At 38.7% G+C, this 22,500-nt stretch overlaps 5 protein-coding genes and 1 long non-coding RNA gene across 6 annotated transcripts in view; 3 read left to right on the top strand and 3 right to left on the bottom strand.

Annotated features, from left to right (window-relative positions):
• The first annotated feature begins 6,767 nt into the window (after window positions 1–6,767).
• Window positions 6,768–7,516, top strand: LOC113814321 (histone H3). Its single transcript, XM_070118479.1, has one exon. It carries the CDS (start codon window positions 7,047–7,049, stop codon window positions 7,455–7,457), a length of 411 nt encoding a protein of 136 aa, XP_069974580.1. The 5' UTR covers window positions 6,768–7,046; the 3' UTR covers window positions 7,458–7,516.
• Window positions 7,517–8,770: 1,254 nt separating this feature from the next.
• Window positions 8,771–9,241, bottom strand: LOC113815409 (histone H2B). Its single transcript, XM_027367489.2, has one exon. It carries the CDS (start codon window positions 9,214–9,216, stop codon window positions 8,845–8,847), a length of 372 nt encoding a protein of 123 aa, XP_027223290.1. The 5' UTR covers window positions 9,217–9,241; the 3' UTR covers window positions 8,771–8,844.
• A 226-nt stretch (window positions 9,242–9,467) lies between these two features.
• On the top strand, window positions 9,468–10,214 carry LOC138860621 (histone H2A). The gene has a single exon (XM_070118560.1). It carries the CDS (start codon window positions 9,471–9,473, stop codon window positions 9,840–9,842), a length of 372 nt encoding a protein of 123 aa, XP_069974661.1. The 5' UTR covers window positions 9,468–9,470; the 3' UTR covers window positions 9,843–10,214.
• A 908-nt stretch (window positions 10,215–11,122) lies between these two features.
• Window positions 11,123–22,500, bottom strand: part of LOC138860634 (uncharacterized) — a 14,312-nt gene continuing 2,934 nt past the window's right edge. The window contains exons 2-3 of the long non-coding RNA XR_011398367.1: window positions 15,542–15,569; window positions 11,123–11,342 (exon numbers count right to left, since the gene is read on the bottom strand). This is a non-coding gene — a long non-coding RNA (uncharacterized lncRNA). The remainder of the gene's footprint in view (window positions 11,343–15,541; window positions 15,570–22,500) is intronic.
• On the bottom strand, window positions 20,005–20,530 carry LOC113815454 (histone H4). The gene has a single exon (XM_027367520.2). The coding sequence runs from the start codon at window positions 20,398–20,400 to the stop codon at window positions 20,089–20,091; it is 312 nt and encodes a 103-aa protein (XP_027223321.1). The 5' UTR covers window positions 20,401–20,530; the 3' UTR covers window positions 20,005–20,088.
• LOC113811871 (histone H3) lies at window positions 20,707–21,318 on the top strand. The gene has a single exon (XM_070118550.1). It carries the CDS (start codon window positions 20,851–20,853, stop codon window positions 21,259–21,261), a length of 411 nt encoding a protein of 136 aa, XP_069974651.1. The 5' UTR covers window positions 20,707–20,850; the 3' UTR covers window positions 21,262–21,318.

The following is a 22,500-nucleotide window of genomic DNA, read 5'->3' on the forward strand; positions in this document are numbered from 1 at the left end:
ATCCGAGGAGCACCCCCTCGGTCGCTGCTGTACATGTCCCCCAAAATGGGGGGTCTGCGTCCAGTTATTCGTACTACGACGATCTCCGAAAGCCACGGACACCCCCCCTTTAGCCTAGTCTCGCTCCTGTGCTGGGGGCGGTTCGAGTCGTGGGCGGCGGGGCGTGCGCTTCCGCTGGGCCCCACAAAGCCTGATATTTTGTGGATCCCTCGCCAGATAGCTGATAAAGATGTGATTTATTGGGGAAAATTTTTTTCCAGCTATTATTTCGTTCCGAATTGTGCGCCGAAGGTGAGCAGACACTCTTTAAAGGAGATAAGGGGAAAAATGGACAGGGGGGGTTACCAGGGTTTTTTTTGAGGGGCGCCGAGGTTCTTAAAAATTTTTTTTTTTCCATAGCTGGAATTTTGTAAAGGGTTTAAAATTTTTTTATTAACATTTTTATTGAAATTCATTCTGTATAGAATAACAAACTAATATACATCGAAGTAAAATACCATGAAAATGGTTGGATATATTATTGCTTCACACATTTATGGTCACTAGCCCAGGCTAAGACTGTCTTTTGGTCGCAACCCGAAAATTTTGGGAAAACTGGTCTAGAGGTTTGGGGAAATTTTAACTTTTAGGGAGCTTTTTAAGACTATTGGGAAATATTGCAGTTTATCTGAAATGGAAAATGGGGGGGTGGGGGGGTGAGGTATAGTAACGAGTGAAGAAAACTAAGTCAGTGAGCTCTATCGAAAGCACTATCTTGGGGGATTGGGAAGTGGAACATATGAAGCAGGAGAAAGGAGGATGGGAAACCACTGTCCCCACGGGGCGAAGTGGTTAGAAGTGACAAATGGATTTCAAATAGGGGAAAAACAGAGAGGGTCAAAATGGAGATCATTGTGTGCGCATGTAAAAATGTGTGGGCACCAGAATTAGGGTAATGAGATCAGTTGTGGAGAGGTAGTGTTCTAAGGATGACCAGGGGGAGTGTGACGGTAGTTAAAAATTGCCTATTTGAGGAATGGTGGTTGAGGTTGAGAAAATAAAGTTTTGAAGGCGTAAAATCAATGGGGAGGGAAAAAGTAAACTGAAATAACCGTGACCCAGTAGTGAAGAAAGATGCACATAATGGTGCAAGGAATAGTTTTTTGGGAAAGAAGGTCTATTTATGGATTTTTTTGATTAATAAAATTTGGGAGGAAAAGAGATGTTCTAAGAGCTCTTGTTTATAGTGTTCTTTGAAGTAAAGGGGGTTTAAAAAAGGATACCCGGTGTGGCTGTTCTCTTTATTGCTAAAAGAAAAGCTTTGTTTATAGCGACACAAGAAATGGGGATAACTTGGGGGAGGTCAGGTCAGTAGCGACCAGCCCCCCCAAAGGGGGCCGCCCCGTTGAAGGGGGAGCTGAGTGAGGGAGTGAGTGAGAGAGTGAAGATAAAGCATAAAGTTTTAAAGAAGAGGGGGGAAGGAAGAGTGGGGATAGGAGAAGGATAAGGAGGAGGAAAATGAATTTTAGTAGAAGAAAAAGGAGCCGGGGCTTGACCCAGCATGCGGGGTAAAGATCTAGGTAATAGTTGTAGTGGGTTTGTTGAAAGAGGAAAAGGATCGAGGGGCTCAGCGCCATCGGCAGACTCGCGTGTTCACCGCGCGGCCGCACCCCGCGGGATCGTGCGGCGAGGCAAGGTCGCGACTCGTGGCGCGGGGAATACCCCACGGCCTTGGGCGCGGGGAGTACCCCACGACCTTGCGCGCGGGGAGTACCCCACGACCTTGAGCGCGGCTCGCCTCGCCACAATTTTCCCACGGGGAGTGGAGCCCCGCTATTGCGTCCACGGAGCCTCTCGGCTAACTGAGGGGGAGGGGGAGAGAAGTTAGCAGGTTTTTGGCGCCATCTTGGGTATGCTCTGGGCACGGCCTCTTCGGCCGTGGCTCCTGGGCTGTCCCTCGGCTAACCATCACTGCTGAAGCGGGGTGAAGCTCGGGTGAGGCCGCGAGGCAAGGGCAGGCCCTCCTCGCCCGGGTCGAGAGGAGATTTCTCTCCTTCGGCCGCAGGACTTACGAGAGGGCGCGGCCTTGGCGGCCCCACCACGATTGGATTAACTCTGCTGGCCGTGGCGCTTCTTTCCTCGGCTCGCACAAATCCTTACGCTAAAGGATTTGTGGTCCTGGCACGAGTACTAGCAGCAAACGCCACGTATCGGAAACCGGAACCAGCAGGATGTTGGGGGTAGGATGAGGATGAGGGTCGACGCTATGGCAAGGATAATGAGATGGAATGAGTCGGGGTGGCGGTCACGAAGCGTCAGAGGACGAGGTGAAATGATTTAAAACCGGGGATGAGGGCAGTACCTGGGGGAGATTTACTTTATTTTGAAGTTAAAATGAAGGTACCAATCATTACCACTAAAACTACTTTAAAAAAGAACGAGAAAACAAAACAGGGAACACAAAACAAACAACAAAACTGAACAAAAAACTAGAGGATAGAGGAAGGGGAAAGGGGAAAAGAAGGAGTAAGAGGTGGCTTCAAAGGATGCGGCCAAACTTAGAACACTGCATCCACTTCTTCGTCCCATGCCAGGGAAAAGAGATCACGGCCTGCACCAGATCTCCAGCCGGAACGAAAGATGGTGTGGAGTCTATCCAGCCAGGCGGAGTGCCAAGCACGGAGTCTGTCGATCTGTTTATAAACCAACCTACGCCACTCGATGTTAAGAGGAGGCAGAGAAGCTTCCTCGTGGAGTTCAGATGTTGTAATAAATTGATCCCAATTTACTACATAGATCCATCTGAGTGCTTTATTCTGGACAACTTGGAGTTTGCGCTTGTTGGTGTATGCTGTTTGTGTGAGTGCAAGTGGTGTGTATGTAAGAAGAGGTTTGATAAGTGTTTTGTATAGATGCAGCTTCGTACGTGGGGCCGCACGTCGGAATCGATAAAGCGAATGTAAGGTTTTGCGGGCCAAGGCGGCCTTTGAAGTTGCATACAAATGAAACCGAAAGTCGGTGTCAAAGGTTAAACCAAGGATGGTACAAGAGTGGGTGATTTGGAGCGGTGCTTGTAGTCTGTCGAAGCTGTTGAGATATATGTTGTCATAGGGAGGTCGTTTTCGTGGATTTAGGAAAAGAACTTTTGTTTTGGTCGGGTTAGTCTTGATACGCCATCTATGCTCCCATCTCGAGACGGTGTCAAGTTCGTCATTGATGCGCCGGACGACACCTGAAAGCGCATCGTGTCGAGCTAGGTGCGTACAGTCGTCAGCATAGAGGATAGTGAGTGAGTCTGTGTGTGTGGGCTCTGGTAAGTCGTTTGTGTATAATGTATAGAGTGTTGGGCTGAGGGTGCTGCCCTGAGGTACACCTGCGTGCATGCAAATCGTCCCAGAGACGTGGTGGAGGAATTTTAATTTTAACTTACGATCGTCAAGGAAATTGCAGAGCAATTTCTTAATCAAAGGGGGGAAGTTAAATTTTGTGCACAGCTTGTACTTCAGGCCAGCATGCCAGACCGTGTCGAAGGCTCGCTCAACATCTTTGGTGACAAGAACAGTCTTTAGTCGTCGGTCTTTGTTGTTGTGTACGTAGTTTGTGATGATGTTGAGTGCGTCTTGCGTCGAGTGATGCGAGCGAAAGCCAAATTGTTTGTGTGAGAGAAGGTTATGGTCTTCGAGATACCACCTTAGCCGAGTGTTTATGATTCTTTCGAAGGTCTTGCCTAAAGTCTCGAGTAGGCTAATAGGGCGGTAACTCTTAGGGTCAGTCAGGTCTTTTTGTGGCTTAGGAATGAGGGCCACAAGAGCAGTTTTAAAGCAAGAGGGAAAATAGCCGGAAGCGAGAGAGGCGTTGTAGAGGTGAGTCAAAGCTTGTAAAAGATTTTCAGGGAAATGAATAAGAGCGTCGCGTCCGATCTGTGAGGAGCCTGGAGCCTTGCGAGGAGACCTCATGATTAATTGTTTTACTTCCTCACACGAAATGGGAGCTGTGAGTTCGCAGGTGTCGTCCAGCCTATCCATACGGATAATTGGCTCTGGGTTGGTCTCTACCCTGTTCTCATGACTCCAGGTGTCTATGTCCTGAATTCGTTGAGTGAACAGGGGATGAGGAGGGTGAGGGTAGAAGACTTTAGCCCAGTGTTCTTCAAAAATTTTAATTACATCCACGGGATTTGAAACATTTACGTTATTGTGAATGAGGTGGGAGAAGGGGGGGAAGTTACTACCTTTAAGTTGACGAATTTTTTGCCAAAATTCCCGTGGATTGCGAACTCTGTTTGACTCTACATTTTTAACCAATTTATGCCAATAATTTTTTCGGTCGGTATCAAGACTATCGATGACGTGTCTTCTGAGGATAGATAAGTCCCATCGAACTTGATTTAACCTGTTTAAATTTTGCGTGAAACGATTTCGAAAACAAGTCAGGAGACGTTTTGTCCTTTCAGATGGCTGAAATGAGATGCGTGTCTTATACTGAGACCGGGGGATGGTACTCAGCATGGTGGAAACGATGTGGGCGAAGATGAAATTCCAATGCCCATCTATTGTTTGGGTATTAAGCCCATCAAGATTGAACTGAAAGTTAATTTCACTTAATTTTGATTTGAACGACTCCCAATCTGCTTGTTGGTACCGGAAAGATCGTCTTTCTTTGTTTAGTATTGGTGAGGTGGAAATCTTAATTATGACGGGTATATGGTCCGCTGGGTGTACCTTGCGTGGTGTTACCTGAGCCCTGTAGCGGCTCCGCGATCGACGCGCGATCGGCGGCTCCTCGAGGTCAGGCAGGGAGTCCTGTGAACCGACGCGGAAGTCCTGGGAATCGGCGGACCAATTCCCGATGCTTCCGCGCTGTCCCAGGGGTCCCCTGGCAGGGAGCATGGCTCCAGCCGAGAGCCCAAGCCCGGCCTCGAGAACGCTCTCGACATCGATGTCGGAGTCGCTACTATCGTCGTCGAGAATGGTGTCATCCAATCTGCGACGACGAGCTTCAGGGGCAGGAGGATCCTTCTTGTCTTTTTTTGTGTGCATGGATGGTGGTGTGGTTTGTTTGCGTTTGTGATCAGTGGTTTTTGTAGTTTGGCGTGCTTGTGCAGTTTCTTTTTGTCTTCGTTGTGGCTGAGGTTGCAAAACGAGGTGTCGATGTTGTGAGGAAGAATGAGGCTCTGGGTGAGTGTCTGTCACCTCATTTCCTGTGGTTTCTGTGTTTGTTGTGGTGTACTCAGGGATGTAAAGGTTTTCGTCTTCAAAGATTTCCTCAGGGACAATAATGCTGGGGAAGCCGTTTCTCTGTAGCATGATAGGGACAATGTTTGCGAATCTTTTTGCGTTGTACTTGGCAGCAATGAGGCTTACGTGTAAGATGGCTTGGATTTTTGGGTTTGTGTTCGGTGTGAGAGTGCTTGTTGGGGGTTGTGTGGGCAGAATTGTCCGAGGGGAAGTCGTGGGTCGTCTGGGTGTACTGGTCTGAGCAGGTCGTGTGGCAGCTGTTGTTGCGTAGGAAGGTACAGTGTTTGTGTCTTGGCGGAGCTCAGCTCGTTTTGCCTTGAGTATTTCCTTCCGTTTAGGGCAGGATCCACTAACTGCGACATGCGATCCCTCGCAGTTGCAGCATTTGATGCTTTCAGTGCACCTGGCGAAGAAATGACCGTCGCCGGCGCACCGAGAGCATCTCTGGGGGTGTGTGCACTGGTGTTTTTTGTGGTGGAAGCGGTAGCAGTTTAGGCATTGGTCGATGTGAATAAAGCATTCGGGTTCCAGGTTGTAGGTGGGGACCGATGTATTAAACATCATGAGTCCACGAGAGAGAAGTTTCTGGGCTTCCTCGGGGGATGAGACGCGAATCTTGACGATTCGCGACTCGGGTGGCTTATAGACGTCGAGAACAGTGACACCGTTCTTGACGGAAACCTCCTGGCAGATGGACTCGCACGATCGTGGGGGGATCGTCTTGTCGATCTTTTTGGCCACGATCGTACATTTAGCCTTCATCTCGGGGGAGGGAACAGGTGAGAAGCCGTGGTCTTTTAACTTTCTTTGGCCGTCGGCCGAAAGAAATGGGGTCAGGTGTTCGGGTTTGGCAACTGTCACTTTGAAGCCATTATGGACCTTAAAGAGGTGTGTGACTGCCACCTCAGTGATAATGAAGATATTCTGGAGAGCCTCCTCGCAAGAGATAGGCTCCCCAGAATACGCTAATTTGATAACGTGACCCATAGGGTTACGCCATAGCGAGGGTGATGGATGATGGGTAGAGGGGAGGCTAGCAGAGCTAATTTAACTGGACGATGAAAGGGTGGAATTGGTTTCAAAAAACGGTGAAGCACACAGGGTAGCTAACAGTCTCTATATGGGAAGGCCGGTCGGGGTCGGAACCCTGCCGAACGGGCGTGAGCCCTTATGTGTTCGGCCGAACACTTCGCAGCGAAACCGTCAGCTGCCACTGTGCGTCGTGCTTTTAATTACTCGCACATCAAGGCTGTAATTAAAGGCACTAGCCCAAAGCAGGTATTGCGTAACTGCACCCAAAGCAGTTACACCAAGAGCCAATCGTCTTGTCCGTCGTGGGGGTGTCAAATCTCTTTAAATCATCCACGATGACAAACACGAAAAACCTTGGACCTCAAGATCCAGGTATGCCCTTGATGATCCGCCCTGGCCAACCCTAGCAATGGTACCTGTTCCCTACCCTCGCGTAGCGCTCAGGCTTGCCGCATCAAGCGGCCGCTCATCTTAACCGCCCGCTCTAAGCAAATAAACTTGTTTACACCTTCCAATCCATCCAAAGTCACCTGACCCATTACACGCATATGTTTGCAATCACCTTGTTGATGACATCATGTATTAATTGTCCCATTTCTCATCAAGGATTTCCTTTGATCACAGGTAAAGTTGGCCAGGTCTCTGGTCCTGCTTACACCGGGGAAATGGGCGGCGCCAACGCACACTGTGCCAGCCACACACTTCTCCGCACGGCCAAGCCCGCTCTGGTATAAATTCAGCTCTTGAAAAGCCGGCCAGACTGTTTCCTATCTGTACAGATACAAACAATCATTCGCAATGGCTCGTACCAAGCAGACTGCCCGCAAGTCTACCGGAGGCAAGGCCCCCCGCAAGCAGCTGGCCACCAAGGCAGCACGTAAGTCTGCCCCTGCTACCGGAGGTGTCAAGAAGCCCCATCGTTACAGGCCTGGTACTGTTGCCCTTCGTGAGATCCGTCGTTACCAGAAGAGCACTGAGCTCCTCATCCGCAAGCTGCCCTTCCAGCGCCTCGTCCGTGAGATTGCCCAGGACTTCAAGACTGACCTCCGCTTCCAGTCCTCTGCTGTCATGGCTCTGCAGGAAGCCTCCGAGGCTTACCTGGTCGGCCTCTTCGAGGACACCAACCTGTGCGCCATCCACGCCAAGCGTGTAACCATTATGCCCAAGGATATCCAACTTGCTCGCCGTATCCGCGGAGAGCGCGCCTAAGATTTTGGTTGCTAGCTTGCTTGCATACATCAAAATCATCCTCCTCGGCCCTTTTCAGGGCCTAAACTAATCAATATTGAGATGAAAACATGACATGCTTCCTTTTTTTCTTGTTTGCTTTAGTTTTTGAAGTAAAATGTAACCAGCAATGACGATTAGAATCAATGACATTGCATAGATAGATAGATAGATAGGTATGCAACTAGTAAGGTAAGGCACGAAGCCATGCATGACTGACTTTCAACATGTTGTTAACGCACTTGATTTCCTTATCGTATACGTTTCGATATGAATACTATGCCAAATATGAAATACTACAACAATATACATTGTTTACCGGTCGGTCTTTCGACTAATATTACAGACATACAGACACACACTGTCTTAAACATAAGTCCTTACTAAATATAATAATAATGTGACTAACAGACTGACTAAAATATTGACTATATATATGTTAATGACTGACTTCAAAGTTCAACAAACAAACACACTTGTGTGTAGGCAAGAATCAATATAAAACAATAAACACTACAATCACCAAACACCCCACCTAACCTACCTCAACCAATATATTATATAATATTTTATAGAAAACACTAAGAAATATACAATTACAAATCAAAGCTTGCGCCAACCATTAAAGCACGTGGTTATATCCCCGCATATTTGATCTTGTTTGCTTGTTTATGTGTATAATAATAATGTTATATAACATTGAAGATCGAATGACACATGCTGTTTATATATATGAAAAATCAATATAATGTCTTGACAATTATACAAATCTATCTATCTATCTATCTATATAATACACACACACACCTACAACATATATATATTATATATATATATAATGTATGTATATATGTCTAACTATATACATAATATATGAAATATATATGTATACATATACACGTGTATGTCTAATATAAATCTATTCACCCACTCTCTGTCTCTTACATTAATACATACCCTATTCATTGATATGTCATGAATAATGCATGTGGTATATTTCTAATTATGGAAGACATATATGTTACTATGATATACAGGCATATATAGTTTCAACATATATTTCTATACATGTATATATATATTCACACACAGCTTTCATCTCTCGTATATCATACACACACTTCCTCTATCCTTAATCATACAGACAAACACACACACTTCAGTAAAAACGATTAAAATGAATCCCTTACTCGAAATCTAACGATTCAAACGACTATTACATTGATATATATGTTGATATTACTGTACTTTGAAAGAATGCACAAGGCAAATTGGTTAATGTCATTTCTATCTACTTTTGCATGTTCTGTGGCTCCTAAAGGAGCCGATGTTGTTGTAGGAGACCGGAGAAACCGAGCAACCAAGCAATTTACTTAGAGGAAGTGTACTTGGTGACGGCCTTGGTGCCCTCGCTGACAGCGTGCTTGGCCAGTTCACCGGGGAGCAGAAGCCTGACGGCGGTCTGAATCTCCCGGCTGGTGATGGTGGAACGCTTGTTGTAGTGGGCAAGGCGGGAAGCCTCAGCGGCAATGCGCTCAAAAATGTCATTCACGAAAGAATTCATGATGGACATGGCCTTGGAGGAGATACCGGTGTCAGGGTGGACCTGCTTCAACACCTTGTAGATGTAGATGCTGTAGCTCTCCTTCCTCCTGCGCTTCTTCTTCTTATCACCCTTGGTGATAGACTTTTGGGCCTTACCGGCCTTCTTGGCAGCCTTTCCGGAAGTCTTGGGTGGCATGATTGACAACACTCGCAAGAGGTATTGCTATAAACTCCAAACTATGATTTTTCCTTTTATAGTGCACCACCAGCGCCAGCCTCGGCTGGCCAAGGAAAGCGTGGGCCACGCTATTGGCTCAATCCCCGGCCATCCCGCATTGCCACATGTCCCAATGAGACCGTTTCACCTGGAGCCACCTATAAATACCAAGCTTTGGCCGCCGCAACTATGATTTTTGATTCTTTTGAGCAAAGTCATAGCAAACTATCAACATGTCTGGTCGTGGTAAGGGCGGTAAGGTAAAGGGCAAGTCAAAGTCCCGCTCAAGCAGGGCCGGCCTTCAGTTCCCCGTCGGTAGGATTCACCGCCTTCTGCGTAAGGGCAACTATGCTGAACGTGTAGGTGCTGGTGCCCCTGTGTACCTCGCTGCCGTTATGGAGTACTTGGCTGCTGAAGTCCTCGAGTTGGCAGGTAATGCCGCCCGTGACAACAAGAAGACCCGTATCATCCCCCGTCACTTGCAGCTGGCCATCCGTAACGACGAAGAGCTCAACAAGCTCCTCTCTGGCGTTACCATCGCCCAGGGTGGTGTCCTGCCCAACATCCAGGCTGTGCTCCTCCCCAAGAAGACCGAGAAGAAGTAAATACTTTCCGTATTACCTCTTTTCAACTACATCGGCTCCTTTTGGAGCCACAAAGACTAAATAAGAGAAATATCTGACCAAACCAACCAGCAACCAAGCAAACCAAACCAATAAATATTCCTGTTATGTTATCTAGACTAGCAATAATGGAACTCACAATAAAATACCCACTGTCGATACAATAATGTAGTGAACGCTATCACTCATACATTGAAACTGAGCAAAATTGCAACCAAACAATACAATACAGGAAACCCATTTCATATACAACTCCCTTGCACTTCGAAACTTTATTTTATATATGTATGTATGTATGTATGTATGTATAAACAAACATATGCAATATGTGTGTGAGTGCGCGTGCGTTTGCGTTAGTATAGAAATACTACTAAATAATAATGACTATATATAAAAAAAATCTCGTGTAATATGTATGTACGTATATATATATATATATATATATATATATATATATATATATATATATATATATATATATATATATATATATATATATATATATATATATATATATATATATATATATAATATATATATAGATATATATATATATATATATAGATTATATATATATATATATATATATATATATATATATATATATATATATATATATATATATATATATATATATATATATATATATATATATATATATATATATATATATATCTATATATATATATCTATATATATATATCTATATATATATATATATATATATATATATATATATATATATATATATATATATATATATATATATATATATATATATATATATATATATATATATATATATATATATATATATATATATATATATATATATATATATATATATATTATATATATATATATATATATATATATATATATATATATATATATATATATATATATATATATATATATATATATATATATATATATATATATATATATATATATATTATATCTATATATCTATCTATATCTATATATATATTACATACATTACATACATACATACTATATGCATGTATATATATATATACTATATATGTGTGTTATATATGTATAATATATATATATATATATATATATATATATATATATATATATATAATACACACATATAGTATATATATATATATACATGCATATATAAAACACAAATATAGTATATATATACATATATAATACACATATATAGTATATATAACACATACGTATGTATGTATGTATGTATGTATATAAATATATATTGTACATGTACGTGTACATATAAAATAAATAAATCAATATAAATGTTTGCGTCAGAAATTAATTCCTAATTAATATAAATATTTATTTTTATCACTAACCTTGATCATCATGGGAAATATGTACGCGTTCGTTTGTCTTGACCATGGCTGACCTCGTGTTTAGGAATGTCCGGTAAAGCGAACGGTGGCTAGGCTAGGGCGTACGAGTTCGTTCGACGTGACCGGGTGTGACCTGAAGTGTAGGAATAATGTTAGATTGAATGTTGCGTATGATTTGTTTTCCCCAATTAATATAATGAATCAAAACGGTAATGAAAATGCGTTCATCATTCAAATCAAAATGTAGAATAAAAATAGGAGACTGTATATATTTATATTACATCACTTTCGAATCTCTATATATCATGATGTATGCATGCAGCTATATATACACATATATGTTACTAAAATGAAAAATTATTTACTTATGTTATATATGTATGTATGTACCTAGGTATGTATGTGTGCAGGTGCATATGCATATGCATGTGCATGTATAAAGCATGTACGTGTATCTTGTGTACATAAATATATATATGAAGAAAAGACATGAGCGTTATGCATAATCTAAATATGACAATATCCTAGAAATGCATACCAGAAATATGACATATATGAAATACAATATTATATAGACACGCAATTATGACTATATTGTAAATAAATAACACTGACTCGACGTCTTACTCTGTAAAAACAAGCAAAAGTGACGAGCATCCATCCAAAAACTGCAACATGATTGATCATTAACAAAGACAGAAGATAGAATGAAAATAATAAACAAATTGTAACGAATAATCAAACTTGGTTATGTTTTGTTATTTCATTTGTTCTTATGTATGCGCAGCAGTAGCAAAGTCACCCACCCCTGAAATATTGTTTGGAATGAAAAATAAAATCACAATACAAAAACAAGATTTGTGTCGTTCTATCCATTAATATCGCGGCAGTTCCGTGCAAACAAACATGTCCGTTCAACTGACTAGGTAAGATTGTTAACAAATGTATACAAAACGTGCACCACTATGAAAACAAAACACATGTTATTATATACTGAAAGCGCTTTGCAAGTGTCCCACCGCACTGCCCACGTGTTCACGTGAAAAAAGATGAACAATAAATGACAAGTCTGACCTTCCGGGATAGGATGAGGGCACGCGACCGATGGTATTGGAGGGGGAGAGTGGGGGGATAAAGTGAATTACAAAAACCCATAAAAGCGTTTATACAATGACTGACTAAGTATACAATGGGTATGACCTTTTATATAATAACAAATATTAGGTATAGATTGATAAATAACTATATATTAAAATCTCAATAAAAATATCCTTTACTCACCCCTATGCGCATATTAAAAACAGTTGTTTGTAAGCCGTATTATAATAACATACTACGAAATAAAAACGATTTGTCTCATTCAAAGATGCGATGAACATTTGTAAACATTTATCATGAACACCAAATATAAATATCATTAATGTTGTTACTTTGAATCGTACTGCGTAGGCCTATGTACAAGTGTATATATATATATAAATATATATTTCCTTTCATATATATAAAATTAATCGTCACAGCAAAATTGTCAAAGAGTAATATATGTATTTTTATTATCATTTATTAATCACAAGACAATAGCAAGTATATTTTGTATCGAAACAAATATATTGCGTTCGTCTTTGCGGCATAACATGACAATCAATCACCCAGTACATGAAAAAAAAAAAAAAAAAAAAACCACTTGTACGTAATAAGCTATGTGTAATAATCAATAAATAACAAAGAGATATAACGATTAAAAATTATACAAATATATATCTATATAATATGAAAAAAAATACATATATAAAATATAACAATAAATAATAATAATAATATTATTAACTATGATACAATAATACAGTAATTTATAACATGTACTAACCTTAAAAATTAAGTCCTTCCAGTGCTTCCTTCGAAATTCAACAAAATCGTCCGTGAAATGCGTTGTTATATATAAGTCCTTGATGTATTTTCATTTTGCCGTCACTGTGTCATAACAAACACACAAAAGAGCCTAATTCAAGTTATTCACAATACACACACAAAAATAATGCAAACAGTCTGTATCAGAAGCACTGTACAGCAGGATATGTTGACGCGACGACAGTTGGAATGCAAATGGAGGACTAGAGCTTCCGCGAGAGGTAACACAAACAGTGGGAAGGAAGGATTTAGGGTGGTGGTGATTAACAGACTGTTTTATCGTCATTGATTTTGCTGAAGAAATATATAAGATTTTATAATTGGCGCAAGTTTTTAGTTATTTTGGGAGTAATTGAAAGATGAAATGTGAGGCAAAGGAAGAAGAGGAGCATGTCGAGATAAATAGAGGGATGAAAAAACGATACAAAAAGAGAGAAGGGGGAATAGGCCGTGTAGCAAGAGCAGCGAGAGATGATGGGGAGGGGAAGGGGTGGGGGGGGTGTCCGATTTTGTTATGTCAACATAACAAGACCTCACACTTTCGGTGTGCTGCTAACCTAACCTAATCCTATTTAGAGTAATAAATGCACCTACTATACGTAAACAATCGTAATCATCACACACCGTGTATAAAATATACCATAGTATATGTCTATAAACAAGCAAAACCATAAAAATATAGCTGAACATACATATAGAAGAGGAGAGGAGAGGAGAGGAGAGGAGAGGAGAGGAGAGGAGAGGAGAGGAGAGGAGAGGAGAGGAGAGGAGAGGAGAGGAGAGGAGAGGAGAGCAAATATTATTGATAACATAAAATACATGTACTAACCTTCACAAAGATGTCCGTCCAATGCCTCGTTCGAAAATTTTGATACTCGTCCGTCCAGTGAAAATGACCGTTACAAAGGTTTTAAATCATCGCAGAGACACTACACACGAAAAATTTCCGCGGCGACATCGAGAATGTAAATGAATAACGCAAGCACTGGAAAGGATTTAGGGTGGGGTTGGGGGTGGGGGTGGTGGTGGTGGTGGTGGTGGTGGTGGTGGTGGTGGTGGTGGTGGTGGTGGTGGTGGTGGTGGTGGTGGTGGTGGTGGTGGTGGTGGTGGTGGTGGTGGTGGTGGTGTGGGTGATGAGTGAGGGTTGAGTGGTGTGTTTGTTTTGGCACGACATCCACTTTTCATATTTTCTGTACCTCAAGCTAACCCAACATATCCTCCTTACTAGTTTTGAATAACAAGGAAATGGAAGGCAACGTGCATGATGAGATAAATGGGAGAGAACCAAATGGATAAAAAGGAGAGAAAAGTGAATAGGCATGAGCAGCGAGAGATAACGGGTGGGGAGGAGAAGCGACAATGTTTGCTATGTCAACATAACATGACCTCACACGTGTCGTGTGCATTCATACAGCGAAGTAACAGCTTCTCTTACCACACTTACTTAAAATGAAGAATCATAATGATCACAAAACCTTTATAACTTAAATAGATTTACATATGTATTTGTGCACCAAAACAAATATATCACTCTGTATGATTATCTATGCGTGTTGGTGCACGCAGACACAGACACAGACGCACACAGTCACAGTCACAGTCACTTACTTACTTACTTACTTACTTACTTACTTACTTACTTACTTACTCACTCACTCACTCACTCACTCACTCACTCACTCACTCACTCACTCACTCACTCACTCACTCACACCCCCCCCCCCCCCACACACTCACACTCACACTCACATATGTATGTGTGTGTGTGTGTGTGTGTGTGTGTGTGTGTGTGTGTGTGTGTGTGTGTGTGTGTGTGTGTGTGTGTGTGTGTGTGTGTGTGTGTGTGTGTGTGTGTGTGTGTGTGTGTGTATGTATGTATGTATGTATGTATGTATGTATGTATATAGAAATAAAAAAATAATAATATATATTCATATGCATACATACATATTTATATACATATATATGTATATATTTATATATATATAAAAATACAAAATATATATATGTCAACATACATATAAATATGTATATAAATAAAAAAAATAATATACATAATGATATAATGTATGTATATATATATATTTATCTATATTTATATATAGATATAGATATATATGATATATTTATTTTATGGATATAATAAAATGAAAAAGAAAAGAAAAGAAAAAAAAATGTTTGAATGAGAGAAGAAGAGACAATGAGGTAATGTATGTTAATAATAATAATAAAAAAAAAAAAAAAAAAAATTGATGGCATAGCCTATAACTTGTGTTCTGTGTAAAATGTATTGATGACATGACATATATTATGATTACATGGAACAAATCTGAACAAAAGATACATACAAATTAGAATATTGAAAATCATACAATCAAAGTTCTAATGAAGATAAATAGAAAATAAAATAGAAAATAAACATACCTCATAGGCCAAGCTTCATGATAATGATCTGGAAGAATAGAAATATAACATGAAAATCAGTTAAAATGAGCAAATATATACTGATTGGAATAAATGCAAAAACACAATCAAAGTCATGGTCAACATGCATACACTAACAATGCCTATGCAAATATATATATTTGTGCCATATCTGCAACAAATGATACAAATGACACTATATGCACGCTGGGCAAAGGAAATATTGTGAGAAACAACATGTGGAAAATAAAATAAACATATATACAAATAAACATAAATATATTTGACAAATAAACCAATAAAAGGATATATTGTATGAAAAGGTCATGTAACTCGGAGAAATATAGTCATGCACACACACCAAGCCACCCACCCACCCACCCACATATTGCTTGCAAATGGATGAGAATATGTTCAAAATGATATAGAATAGATGTTAAAGCTCATATAATTGACAGTAATTTTGCTCATGTTGATATGTTAATGACTTAATGGTTACTAAAAATATAATGATAAGACAAAATATATAATATGAACAACCTGCAAAATGCTGTGAAATGTTATAAAAATAATTTAACGATATAATGTTTTACTTATATATATAGTGTATTTATTGAGTGGCTATCAATAATAATAATATGAATAGCTATCTATATAAAATTGTACAATTAGATAAAATAAATATAATAAAGAAATGTGCACAAACAGATACAATAATGGAAACACTAATATAGAAATATGAGAAACAAAGTAATATTATAAATAATTGTTTTCTACCTATCACAAATTATTGTAACTGGAACATAAGAATGTAAAAAATACATATGCAAAAGAAAAAAAAGACAAAAAGGATATATATAAAAGCAAAGAAAAGAAAAGAAAAGAAAAGGAAATAAAAATCCGTCATACCAAATGATAAAGAAGAACAGTAACATTATATGGTTAATAGAAATAATGATAATATAAACATCACATAGATAAAAGAATGTGCAATACTAATAGAGAAAATAATATAGATACAAATACAATAATAAGAAAAGCATAAATAAGTACTAATAATATAAATAATACAAATGAGAAGCAAAAAACATTATAATTGTAATAAAAAAATTAAAAATGGAAAATATTGTAAAAATAATAAAATAAATATATAGATATATACAAATAATTAAAAATAAAAGATTAAAACAATGCAAAAAGATATATACATATTCCCTTTAGATACAGGTGCATTAAAAGATGACATATCAAAAATCCATATATATATATAAATACAAATTTAGAATGTGAATATTGATAACATAAATAATAAAATATCTTAATCTATATGATAAACTATAATATGAATGAAAATTGTAAGAGTTCTGACAAATAAATATAATGATTGTGATTAATGTTGTTGAGAAAATAAAGAAATAATAATAATTGCAAATATGTGACCCAACTAACATGATGATAATGTATAATATTGCTAAAATGTAATGTTATATATATAATTATTAATATAAGTGATATACATGAAACAATAAGATAGAAATGTATGACAATTTCACACACCCATACACACATATATATATATTGCCACCCACCCACCCACACACAGACACCCACATGAACCCACACCCAAACCCACATATACATCCATGTATGTATGTATCTATGTATAAGTATAGACATATGTTTATGTATATGTATGTACGTATAAATGTATATGTATAGAAAACAAAATAAATATGGGAAAAAAGAAAAGACAAGAAAAGAAAGAAAAAAAGGAAATAAATTAAACATGTATATACAATAATTAATTAATGTATTTTTTCATAAAGATGTGTATGTGTGCATAGATACACAATATATATATATGTATATGAATATAAAAATTATATATATATGTATATATATATATATATATATATATATATATATATATATATATATATATATATATATATATATATATATATATATATATATATATATATATATATATAATAAAAGTAAAAATATAAATAATAACATGTACTATACTTATGTACATGCACGCACACATATGTATGTATGTATGTGTGTGTGTGTGTGTGTGTGTGTGTGTGTGTGTGTGTGTGTGTGTGTGTGTGTGTGTGTGTGTGTGTGTGTGTGTGTGTGTGTGTGTATCTATCTGTCTTTACTTGTGTATGCATACCCATGTGCTATAAATCCTATAATCAATATCATATTACATTTTATCTAATCATATATATATATATTATTTGATTTCATGCATAATTGTGTAATATTTCCTATCATCAATATCATAATTTTAAAGATATATATGAATGTGTTAGATTGCATAAATGATTTCTGGATAACATAACAAGATAACACTGATAATTCCAGTGATATATATACTATTTTATATTGGATACAGAGTTCATAGTCCACTACTGTATCATGATCCCTTTAGTTATACCAAATATGTGGGTGAGACACCAAGGCACCTTGTATTTACCCCAAAAATAATGTGATAAGCATTACATATCAGTATCTGAATGTTATGAAAGCAATGAGTATCAACATATTGATGCAGAGTTCAATAGTTATTTAAAATAAAAATTCCAAAAATACAATACATGAAAAAAATTAACTTATAAACAAAATTGCGGTTGTAATAATTGATAAAGACATGTACAACAGGCATTTAATAATAATAAAATCAAACATAAATGCAACACCAATAATATTTTCAACAATATTTACTTCCAAACAAACATTCTTAAAATGTAATGAATATGAGCATCTTCCTCATGAACGATCCAACCTATTATAAGGCAGGACCTTTCCTTCATGCAACATGTTTAATATGTGATTATTTGTGTGAATATCGATTGCAGAAATTGTTATTTGGTATGATAAGCTAGTATTTGAGACTTGTTCATTGACACGTGTTTAGTCTACCTTTGCCTACAGTTTGTTTCAACATATTTGTATTGTACGGACTGTAAAACAATGATTACTCGTGATACTTTGAGATATTTTCTGTCAAAAAAAAAGCGTTGCCAAAAAGACCGGAATACCAGTTTGGTAGTTAGCTGTTGTTTATACAGCGAATAAGGCCTATATTTGTGTGTCTCAGTGTTTATACAGCGAATAAGGCCTATATTTGTGTGTATCAGTACGCATAGAGTCCATTTCTGTGTGACACAGTCCAAGGCTCGGCCGTGTAGGTCTCCCCGAGGCAAGAGCAAAGTAAAGTAACATGAAATGAAATGGATTGGATTTGATTTGTTTCGTTTTGATGTGTTTTTTGATTTGACTCTGTCTTTTTAATTTGGTTTGTTGTTGTTTGTTGTGTTTTTGGTTGTTGGGTCCCCCCTCCCCTCCCCCCCTGTTTGTTGTTATTGGTGTTGGTGTATGTTTCTTGTTCCTTGGATGTTTTGTTGTTGTTTTGGTGTGTGTGTGCCTTTCTTTCTTTGTCTGTCTGTCTTTGTGTCGCTCGTGTAATCAATCCTACAGACTGATAGCTGGTTATTAGGTAAGTGACAGACTGACTGACTAGATTTTTGTTGTGTTTGTTGTTTGGTCCTTGTGTATGATTATGCTGTGGTGTGGTCTGCTCTGCTGTGTTCATGCTTGATACAAGTAGTTGTTTGTTTTGTCTTTGTCTTTGGTTTGTGTTTGAGATGTGTATTGACTTTGAATATGCTTGTTAATGGTGATTGATTATATGATTGAGTGTGAATGAATGTTTTGAATGTGTTTGTTTGTGACATAGCTCTGATATTCTTTGATTCAATTATATTCCATAAACGTTTATGACTGAAAGACTCCCATTACTTGAGTTGTTCATAATTTGTTGGTTGCTTGCTTTGTGACTTCGTTCATGCATATATGTATAACTAACTAACAAACATACTATTAATTTAAAGCAAACAAACATGTGCATCCCCAATATGATGGTCACTTCATGTGCAACATTGACGCTACTATTGATTCTTCAATATTGTAAGTCAAGCTATCCTTGTAGTTAGTTAGTCATTAACACAAATCCACCACCCCTCGTACACAAAAAACTATATAACGCTCAATAAATGTATACAAACAACCAACATCTATATATCGAGTCGAGTCGTGTCAGGCAAAAATTATTGATATGACTTGAATAATAGACACCCACTCATAAATAACCGTCAACATAAGAGTGTGTGTGTTTTGTTTTAAAATAGTCACCCCTTACAACATGGATCTATTTCACTCTCTGATACCCAAACAAGTTGCCATAGGCCTATAATTGCATTGATTCTATCCATGTATGAATGTATGGTAAACTCTGTCATTCTTTCTTTGTAAGTAAATGCTTTTTTGCCCACAAACATGCTCCCTCTAACGCCGACAAGCCCAAAAGCTAACTAACTAAATCAAACACTTAAAAAAATAAAAGCAAGAGCCAAACAGTGAGTCAGTCAACGATGATATCTCTGTAATAATTTTAGGACCTAAGATAGGTCCAAGGTTTTTGGTGGTAATGGTTGTCGTTTGGTGGTTGACGTTTTCGATCTTGTTGAAAACGTTTAACCTCCGAAACCGTACAGGGTGCGTCCCTGGCGCTTGAGAGCGTAGACGACGTCCATGGCGGTGACGGTCTTCCTCTTGGCGTGCTCGGTGTATGTGACGGCGTCACGGATCACGTTCTCGAGGAATACCTTGAGGACACCACGGGTTTCTTCGTAGATGAGCCCAGAGATACGCTTGACACCTCCACGACGGGCAAGACGACGGATGGCAGGCTTGGTGATACCCTGGATGTTATCACGCAACACCTTGCGATGACGCTTGGCGCCCCCCTTTCCGAGACCCTTTCCGCCCTTTCCACGTCCAGTCATGGTAGCGACTTGTCTTGCTGCGAGTAAACGAGAAGATGATCCGCCCTGGCAAACCCTAGCAATGGTACCTGTTCCCTACCCTCGCGTAGCGCTCAGGCTTGCCGCATCAAGCGGCCGCTCATCTTAACCGCCCGCTCTAAGCAAATAAACTTGTTTACACCTTCCAATCCATCCAAAGTCACCTGACCCATTACACGCATATGTTTGCAATCACCTTGTTGATGACATCCTGTATTAATTGTCCCATTTCTCATCAAGGATTTCCTTTGATCACAGGTAAAGTTGGCCAGGTCTCTGGTCCTGCTTACACCGGGGAAATGGGCGGCGCCAACGCACACTGTGCCAGCCACACACTTCTCCGCACGGCCAAGCCCGCTCTGGTATAAATTCAGCTCTTGAAAAGCCGGCCAGACTGTTTCCTATCTGTACAGATACAAACAATCATTCGCAATGGCTCGTACCAAGCAGACTGCCCGCAAGTCTACCGGAGGCAAGGCCCCCCGCAAGCAGCTGGCCACCAAGGCAGCACGTAAGTCTGCCCCTGCTACCGGAGGTGTCAAGAAGCCCCATCGTTACAGGCCTGGTACTGTTGCCCTTCGTGAGATCCGTCGTTACCAGAAGAGCACTGAGCTCCTCATCCGCAAGCTGCCCTTCCAGCGCCTCGTCCGTGAGATTGCCCAGGACTTCAAGACTGACCTCCGCTTCCAGTCCTCTGCTGTCATGGCTCTGCAGGAAGCCTCCGAGGCTTACCTGGTCGGCCTCTTCGAGGACACCAACCTGTGCGCCATCCACGCCAAGCGTGTAACCATTATGCCCAAGGATATCCAACTTGCTCGCCGTATCCGCGGAGAGCGCGCCTAAGATTTTGGTTGCTAGCTTGCTTGCATCAAAATCATCCTCCTCGGCCCTTTTCAGGGCCTAAACTAATCAATATTGAGATGAAAACATGACATGCTTCCTTTTTTTCTTGTTTGCTTTAGTTTTTGAAGTAAAATGTAACCAGCAATGACGATTAGAATCAATGACATTGCATAGATAGATAGATAGATAGGTATGCAACTAGTAAGGTAAGGCACGAAGCCATGCATGACTGACTTTCAACATGTTGTTAACGCACTTGATTTCCTTATCGTATACGTTTCGATATGAATACTATGCCAAATATGAAATACTACAACAATATACATTGTTTACCGGTCGGTCTTTCGACTAATATTACAGACATACAGACACACACTGTCTTAAACATAAGTCCTTACTAAATATAATAATAATGTGACTAACAGACTGACTAAAATATTGACTATATATATGTTAATGACTGACTTCAAAGTTCAACAAACAAACACACTTGTGTGTAGGCAAGAATCAATATAAAACAATAAACACTACAATCACCAAACACCCCACCTAACCTACCTCAACCAATATATTATATAATATTTTATAGAAAACACTAAGAAATATACAATTACAAATCAAAGCTTGCGCCAACCATTAAAGCACGTGGTTATATCCCCGCATATTTGATCTTGTTTGCTTGTTTATGTGTATAATAATAATGTTATATATAACATTGAAGATCGAATGACACATGCTTTTTTTATATATCATAAATCAATATAATGTCTTGACAATTATACAAATCTATCTATCTATCTATCTATATAATATACACACACACACACACACCTACAACATAACATATATATATTATATATATATGTAATGTATGTATATATGTCTAACTATATACATAATATATGAAATATATATGTATACATATACACGTGTATGTCTAATATAAATCAATTCACCCACTCTCTGTCTCTTACATTAATACATACCCTATTCATTGATATGTCATGAATAATGCATGTGGTATATTTCTAATTATGGAAGACATATATGTTACTATGATATACAGGCATATATAGTTTCAACATATATTTCTATACATGTATATATATATTCACACACAGCTTTCATCTCTCGTATATCATACACACACTTCCTCTATCCTTAATCATACAGACAAACACACACACTTCAGTAAAAACGATGAAAATGAATCCCTTACTCGAAATCGAACGATTCAAA

The sequence above is a fragment of the Penaeus vannamei genome, chromosome 42, assembly GCF_042767895.1.
Source record: "Penaeus vannamei isolate JL-2024 chromosome 42, ASM4276789v1, whole genome shotgun sequence".
Lineage (NCBI taxonomy): Eukaryota > Metazoa > Arthropoda > Malacostraca > Decapoda > Penaeidae > Penaeus > Penaeus vannamei.